General features: G+C 29.9%; 1 protein-coding gene across 2 annotated transcripts in view; it reads left to right on the top strand.

The window, feature by feature from the left end:
- The window catches only part of LOC107164063 (lachesin-like), a 139,646-nt gene that overhangs the window by 125,022 nt on the left and 5,162 nt on the right, over positions 1–9,462 (top strand). For both annotated transcript variants that reach the window (XM_089219330.1, XM_089219331.1), the window contains 2 exons: positions 2,402–2,533; positions 2,984–3,103. In XM_089219330.1, coding sequence (XP_089075456.1) covers positions 2,402–2,533; positions 2,984–3,103 — 252 coding nt within the window. The remainder of the gene's footprint in view (positions 1–2,401; positions 2,534–2,983; positions 3,104–9,462) is intronic.

The following is a 9,462-nucleotide window of genomic DNA, read 5'->3' as shown; positions in this document are numbered from 1 at the left end:
CGTAGACGATGTGTGATTTTCGACTTGACCTAACTAAAATACGCTGTAATGCATCCACCCTCCCACCCCACAATAACATACATCGAAGAGGTTAGCACAATAGTATCGCAAAACAGAGAACCATCCCTGTTGTTGCATAAGAACAAGCTGGCCCCACACGTCATATATACGTCAAAACCCTAAGACTTATTCATATACCCAGGATCCTAATACATAGTTGTCTTTTTATTTATCATTCGTTTCTATTTCATTTTTCAATACAATAATACTTCGATCCGAGTGGCGGTCATTTTTAAACGTACTTTGCGTTTAAATTAAATAAACGAGAAATGTATTTATTTATAAAACAGTTCAACGAAGTGAAGAGCACAACTATATTATGTTTTGTATTGTATTTTTTTCTCACAAATATAAGCTGTATTATTTTAACATTTCAACTAAATTATTATAGAGCTTTCCATATACCAAAATAAAAAATTCAATTTATTTTCACAATTTTACATCAGAATTAATTTTAATAAACTAGACGCATTAAAATAATTGTTATCAAACATATTTGAATTTTTTATCTGGAAAAAATCATTTTTACTTAGTGCTATTTTTTATAAAAAATAATCTAAAAAAAGTTTTGGCTATCTTTCAATATGCGGTTTACCAATGCAAGTGGTAGTAAAAATTACAGTATAATATGTGGCCCTTCTAAATTTTATATAAATAAAAATTTATGCGCTTTGTTAAATAAATAGCGATTTAAATAAATGATTTACTCAGTGGTGTACCTCTCTAATAATTCTTTATTAGTATCATATATTTACTTCACCTCATATTAATAATCTTTGTTTTATCGATGACAGTAACTAGGAAATTCGAAGATAAAATGGTATAAAATATCAAAACGAGCATTTTATGTATGGTAGAACGCAAAATATTAATATACCGCATACTATAGTACTATACTAATAGTTTTAGTTAGGTAATGCACAAAACTACAGTAGACCGTATATGTATGTATGTAATTATTTTTGATTTTTTTACATACAACTTATCCCTTAAAAACCAGTATTGAAGAATATTGGAGAAGTTGTGAGATATGTCAATTATATTATACATAATGTAAACTTAAATTAAATTTATTTTTTAAATTTATTTCTTTTACACAGTAAATTAAAAAAATTGAAAAAAAATCGTATACAGCTTTACTACATATTTAGTATTTGCATACAACAATAATGTGAGATATAGTCGGTGGCGTGACAAAGGAGATTTTTGGAGAAGTGCCCCTAATGCAATTCAAGGTAATAAGTTAGGTGAATAGGTATGGTCACTATCAACTAATATAAATATATAAATATAATATATATTATGAATTATAAGCATTTTTAAATGATAACTGCATCATAAATAATTTATATTGTATACCAAAAAAAAAAATCTATTCACTCTCGCTAACAAATCTTTTGTCGCAACGTGACTACACAATTGTAGTTATATGACGCACTATCCTTGTAGATCTTTATTGCAGTTGTAAATTAATAAGAACGCGCTGTGCTAAAAAGAATTTCGATGGTCGTCTACAATAATATTTACGTAAAACCTGTAACAGACCAGATGAGGTATATATATATATATATATATATATATATATATATATATATATATATATCAAGTATCTTTTTGACTTGCATGTCCTTGTATGCGGTTACTTGATTATTATACTTTGTTCAAGTTAAAAACACAGTCAGTGGTGACTAATTTTCATCGGCGTCAGTCAGAATTTAATTTCAAAATATTTTTTAGTTGGAAAGTGAATCTAATTGGTGCATTCCAATGGTTAATATTTGAAATTCCCGGTAGTTTTAAAGCACCGAGAAAAACAAAAAATTAAATTAAGGAAAAACGGGAATTTTTTACGTATAGTAAATAGTAAATTACTTTAATTACAATTATATCATAAAATATACCTTCTAGTAGATTATAGGCTGTAGACTGTCTTCGTTCTGTATCGTTTTTCGTATCCAATGATTTTATGTCATTGAATTAAAATTTAACTAGTAACTATACAAATACCTGCATGCTTATGAAAAATAAATGATAATATACTTATTCATAAACTTTTCAATAAAAATAGAATTCTACTATTTATTTGTTTGTATTTCATAAATTATTGATAAACGTAAACATTAAATCTACAAAATGATTTGACAAATTAATAATTATTTTAGCATTTTATTGCCTTTGAAAGTTTAAAATTTTTTAAATATTGTACCGATTTCCAAACTCTTAAAAAATTGCATTGATGGTATGACCACATGTAATAATACTGTGTGGTGATAAGTATTTTAACAATCAATATTTATTATAACTAATATAATTTTGCTATTATCATATTCGTACATCTTAGAATCGGCCACTGTCAAGGGCGACACGCTGGAGCTTAGCAACGTCCACCGGACCGACATGGGCAAGTATCTGTGCATAGCCAAGAACAACGTGCCACCAACAGTCAGCAAGGAATTCAACGTTCAGATACACTGTAAGTTTTGCTTCAAAATCAAAAAATTCATTGACCTCACCAACATATTGCGTGCGCGCCATACACTCACAACATGCCGAGAAAAAGATATACACTTGGCAGCAGGACTCTGTGAAAATCCATTATGGGTATTAAATTAATACTCACTTTTACACGTGTATGCGTGTACATCTACCGTTCCGTCCCACCATTGCACGATACGGTCCATTAGGGGAAAATTTAATTTGGTAATAACAGCAATAACAACGGATTTACAGCCGAGGCGGCTATATAACGTGCATACCTACTAAAAGTCCATATTATAGTTTAGTACCTATCTTTTCTATGATATACCGTTATTATTATTATTATTATTATTATTATTATCATCATTGTGGCCAATAATCTCACGATGATTCTAGTATTATCTCGATGACCATGTCGTTGAGGAGATGTATATTTATGTTTCAGTTCATCCGATGATCAAGGTAACCAATCAACTGGTGGCCGCGCCGACCGGAAGCAACGTGCACATTCAGTGTTATGTTGAGACATCACCAAAAGCAATGCACAGCTGGGCAAAAATAGACGGTAAGTCTATAGGATTTACGAATAAAAAAATTTAAACAACTTTGGATCGAAGATTCGAAGGTGATATTAATAATATGTATTTACCTTTGTTATATAGTAGGTATGTACCTGGGTTACGTGCGTAGATTATTGACAGTTATTATTATCATTTTTATCTCGATTTCGATTTCGATGTAGTCCATTAACCATTTATAATAATTATTACGCTGATGGAGGAATGGAAGTATGGAATTGATAAAAAAAAAAGTTCCGGCTTTGGTCGTGCTTTTGTTTCAATGATTTGTTGAATTTAAAACATCGGTTTTTACTTTTTAGTCCATTTTATGGCTTCACGCTTTTTATACAACAGCATTTTGATCCGATTTTAATATTTAATACTGATTAACACTTTTAATAATTACTAAATTGAAATCAGTTTTAACCAGAATTCAATATTGTTTTTAAAACTAATCTCAAGTCATGCAATAAATTAATAAAATATTTTTTTTTCTTTATAATCATAATATTTAATAGTGTGTACAGCAAATTCAAATATATTACTGCATAAAAAAGATCAATACCGTGCAAAATGCATCAATTAAATCGCATATAGCGTATTGGACGACGCCTGTATTTTAATATAAATACATAATATATAATATTTTTAATGTAATTTAAATTAAATTGTTGCGTAGATAATACTTGCCTATCTATTTAAGTTGCTATACCGCTAAACGCTTGAAGACAATTAATTTTCAACAATGTACGTTATTGTTAATTGTTATACAAAAATAATAATATGATATTATAATATAAACTAAACATTCTATTTTAAACTCCAACTTTCCAGCAAATTCATTAGTCATTTTTATACTTCCAACCGCATAAAAATTCTCTCATATTTATTCCCTTACACACGTCTTAACCACCTACATATTATATACAGTGTACGCGCAAGATTTTATTTATCGTTGATCATCCGTGACATAGCACAAATTGAGTTCCACCGTCCCGTTTAATTGAGATCGGTGGCTTGCAATCTCCCGCCGCGGCTGAGCTGCTATTTGATTTATAATATTTAACGGTCACCAGCCAATCGCCCATCATATCAACCCGCTCTAACCTGACAACTTCTTCCCTCCAAAAACTCAAATATATTCGGAGTTGTTTTCGTTGAAAATTTAAACGGACAAAATCCTTAGTCCACCACATACAACTATGAATTGTCTAATTCGCTTGATCGAGTCGTTCGACGGCTCATATGATAATTGTTGATAATCCATCATTGTATTGAGAAGTTAGTAAAAAAAAAAAAAATTGTAATTTAGTATATATAACAATAATATTATATATCATAAATGTGCTTTTTATTTTGTTTTAAAACGTTGTCGTCTGTTCTCCGATAATATTTCGCCTTTGATTTCTTTTGTTTACGCTCAATTGTTTGAAAAAAAAAATGTTTAAAACGTGTCCCGCCGAACGCACTTAATACAATTTCTAATGCAAATATATATATATCGAAAACGCCGGAAGATGATGATGTGTACAGGAAATTCGAAATATTTTCTCGACAATAACAGAAGAGGGATAGCAACTGCCATTATAAATACTAAGTCCTTAAGAAAATGTCTTTACGAATAATTAAAAAAAAATCTAAGAAGGGTCGAGCATTTATTGATTTTGATTTCCTTTTGATTAAATTACTATGCAATATCTGAAGAGCGAGAAGTAATAATTATCGTAAAACTACAGTTTAACACTGCACTTTGAACACACAACTATACGCATGTCTGATATTATTATCACTAGTGAACAGTATAAATTGTACATTTTTATTGTACTTTGAATTGGTCTAAACACTTTAAACATTACTGAGTGGACACTGGGCCATATGTATTTGTATGTGCTAGACGGGATATAATGTTTGTAACGATGATTGTGTGAAAAAAAGTACGTTTATAGACAATATAGTGAAATTATGAAAGCACTGTGGACATCTGAACTTTTTTTCCACAAAATTAATCTTAATCAAAAGTTGCAAATTTTGTCACATTTTTAAGGTCACAATATACTTTAATATACCTAAATATATTTAATATAATATGTATATAGCTACTAAGTTTATAGGTTTATAAACTGCGTAGTTAAAGATTTTACTAAAAACAAAAAAATATTAAAATATACATAATAATAATATGTGACACGAGGATTATCAACCATCGTATTATACTTCTCGATAGCGGACCGAACGCCAACTAACTGTACAATACTTCACGCTGTGCACAATAACGGTAAGGGGTGTCGCACCGCCAAAATTATAATAGTTACTAATTAGTCTGAAATGTGTTCCGTGTGTTATTATTGTTAGTATAGTATTATTATATTCATCGCCTAAAGATTTCTGGTTAGAAACAGTTGGAGCTTACCGCTGACTTTCGAGAGTGTGGTTAAGTTCCACGTACAGTACTTAGGTCTTTTGAACACAATCTAATTTCGAACAAACGAACTATAATGCTAAACCTATAACTAAATTAGTTATTCTAATAATAACACATCATAATATATTATTTTATAATTTTTATTTAGACACATTATATTTTCGTAACGATTAAAATAAAAAATTAACCAAGAACGGCACATAATATTTACGATTTCACAAAAATAATTATTAATTTAAATCTTGCGTAGTTTACGTAACTTTCAGTTTAATTGGATTGTTTGCGACTCGTGCAGTATACGTATAAGGTTGATGATTAGATACTTGTGTTTCTGCATCGAATCAGCTAGGATCATCATTAATTTTCAAAATCAAGTACCTTTAGTACCTAATTACTTAGTACTTACACTTGAATTACTACATTAGGTTTGTCATAATTCATTAAACCTGTTTCTTCCAGCGGCCAACATTTTTTGATGCCCTTTATATCAGCTACTATAATAATATGTTAAAAAATAAATAAATTCTGAACATTTTGTTCTGTAAGTTGACCACATACCCGAGTATGTTTATCCTATAATGAGTACATATTACCTATTATACTTCGCGTTGTAGAAACAAAATATTTTTTTATAAATGATTTTTTTACGGCATGTCAACTGTAGAAATAATACACAATATGCCGTTTATATGGAACAATGACAAACAATTATATCATACTAGACTTATTTAATCGGTATCTGAGGCCAAACGATGACTTAATATCGATCACAATCGCTATTACTTCCTTCACGTTTCCTCATTTTCCATTAAGTGAGTACAAACTGCATAATATATATATGTATGTATCTACATTACATAAATTATTTTTAATGAATTTCGGACTTTTTCGCCGAGTTAAAATATCGGTCCGAAAAACGACGGCCATCGGTGAAATCCTCGAAAAGCCTCTGCGGCAGCAAGAAATAAATAACATTATGTACGTAAACCACATCGGTCCAGCGGTGGTGGTGGTCAAATCCTCAGATCACTTAGTTATATAATATATATATATATATATATATATATATATGGTCGTCGTCGATAAAAACTATCCTTTACTAGTCGTTTTTTTACGATTTATTTTCTCGATATTTCTATAGGTACTGTTCTATATTATATTATATATTATTATATAGGTATACACGTCGTATTACTACGTATATTTTGTGTTTGTTTCTTTTTTTTTCTGCACCCACCTTAACTGCTGCGCGGGATTTGTGTGTAGTCGTCGTCTCGCACACAATATGTGGACATTTATGTCCCGTGATGGGTGGGCTGGCAAGAGCAGTCGGAAAGAATATCGCTTTAATGTTTTTATTCTGATTGCAAGGACGATGAAAACTATGCTATTTACAGGCACGCACACTCTCAAGGAATAGGTATACGCATTTGAAAGGGGTGTCGGTGGCGGTGAGTCAAAGAAATCTTTGAATATCTATATATATATATATATATATAGCCCATGCGGATCGCGGTGCGGCACGAAGGGTGTGAGCTTTGGCGACACATGTTATGTTTTCACCGTCTTTAGGATCATAAAATCTGCGTTTCCGGTGCAGTCGTCCTCTCTTCCGGCGCCACATACTACCTTCCCCATCGCCCTACCAAGGTCTTTCTGAATACGATAACGACATGGAAAATTTTTACGCAAAACCCACACCTTATATGCATTCGCTCGTTTACGGTTCTCTCCGCGTCCACCTCTAACGCGCCAGGCACATCCTGCCCTTAGCTCGCCCTTTATAATACTACCGTTTTCGATCGTTTTCCTGCGTAATATAATATAAATGCTACAGTTTACTTAGTCGCAGTATTTTGGCATAAAACGATTTGCCTTTGACATTGATATTGGTATTCGAAGAAAGTTTAAGGAAATAAATGGCAAAATATAATTGCTTGGAACTGTTATCAACACGTTTATTCCCTGTGTAATATTAATCGAACATTTACAGACCATATTATATCTTTGCAAAATTTTAGTTTTTAATCGAACGATGCTTTAAATATTCTAAGAAGGTAAAACTAACAAGTTTTATTCGATTGAAAAATATTAAATTTTTGGTTTACCTAAATCACTTTTTTTCTCTCTCTCTCAATTTCTCTATTGCTGAATTACGCTAAAAATCACGTAAAATTTTCAAAATTTTCTGTTGAAAACCCCGTCGTCGATTTAATTAAATCTATTACGCGAGTTTTTATGGATCAATACATCATTCAAAACTGTAAATACTAATCTAATCAATAAATTAGTTTTGCAACACAACAAAAATAACTAAAACATTTAAAAACAATTAGCCCTCATTTTTGCTTAATATACCTAGCACAAAAATATCAATCACTCAGATTTGTATTTCTTTCTTTATTTTAACTCCGGACGAAACAAATGTCAACGAGAAATCACGAGTAGAATAAATTCTGTAAAATAAATAACATTTTTAATTTAATAGACGTTTCGGGGCACATAAAAAAATGTACTCAATAATGGAGAGAATCTGATGCTGACAGATACTCTCATCGATAGAATTCTATTCAAAATAACTTGTATTCAATAATGCGATGGTGGAATCTTAATAGAAATCGTAACCACTAAAGCTTGAGCTATTGACTTTTGCATAATATCAAAGTTGTTATTTTGGATTTTTTCCACGAATTCCAGTGAGCGAGCAATGTTTATTTTAAATTTAATTCTATAGGTAATTGAGTTATTAATAGGTAAGTTTTCATCCAACATTCATAACGCTGTTCACAAACTATAATTTCTTGGACAAAATAACTATTAGCTATTAATAATATTATATAATCATATTTTTTATTTTTTCACAATCAAAATCTTATACTTATTTGTAATTACCTAACTGAGGAGTTAGATTACAGATTTACATATCAAAAATATGTGTATACTATTTAAGAAATACATAATATCAATTATCAAGTAATAACAATATTGGATTTTAGTATAAACGAAAGACAATACTACTGTTTTATTTATTTAAACTATTATAATCGAATTAATCTTTTCAGAACCAAAATGATGGAAAAAAATAATAAACAATATACAATTATGAATATAATGAACTTGTATGTCAAACAAAAAAAAAAAAAAATACTAAAATTTAAAACCATTTAAACAAAAAAAAAAAAATATATGGTATGTCCAAAATTTAAAAATCATAAATCAATAATATCAGATCAGAGATTTTTTCGATTTAATTTCTTTGTAATTCGTGTTGTGAAAAACTATTTTCATGTTATATTATAAATACGATTACAATATTCAAAAACCTTGTAAAACATACACTGAACACATTATAATAGGAAAAAAATGTTTTATTTATTTATTATTGTAAGTCATAAATTAGATCAATATAATGTTAGGCCATAAGATTTATAGAGAATTCTTGTCATAAACGTTATCGCTTAAGACGATCACTAATAACCGATTTCGCTGGCGTAACAAGGTGTATCACATTTTCTATTACCCTTTGCAATGAAAAATTATCAGAAGAAAGTCTTAAACATAAACCACTGTGAAAATGTTTCCTCGAAATTTCGACCTATAATAGTATTAAAATTTAAAATACAAGTGGTATATCTAACATAGCTTGCTCACTGCATCACAGTTCATAGTGACTTCAAAGCCATTACTCATCTTCTGCTCTCCTACATTATGCGTACCTACTCCAAATAATTTCAACTCCTTTCTCTCTCAAAAGTCTCATACCGTAATAAATTCCAAACACTCCTTCACATTATATCCCGCGACCATATTCGTTCCTTTTATAGCCTGCTCATTAAATAGAAACATAAAATACATAATGTAAAACTTTGAGAGAAACGTAATTTTGTTAAACAGAAAGTTTAATTTCTGAAATTATCGTTATTTCAAATAGGGGGAAAGTAT

The sequence above is a fragment of the Diuraphis noxia genome, unplaced genomic scaffold (assembly GCF_037042655.1).
Source record: "Diuraphis noxia isolate RWA-SAM2 unplaced genomic scaffold, SU_Dnox_SAM2 contig0002, whole genome shotgun sequence".
Classification (NCBI taxonomy): domain Eukaryota; kingdom Metazoa; phylum Arthropoda; class Insecta; order Hemiptera; family Aphididae; genus Diuraphis; species Diuraphis noxia.
The sequence above is the reverse complement of the archived record's forward strand: the minus strand, read 5'-3'. Positions and strand labels throughout refer to the sequence as shown.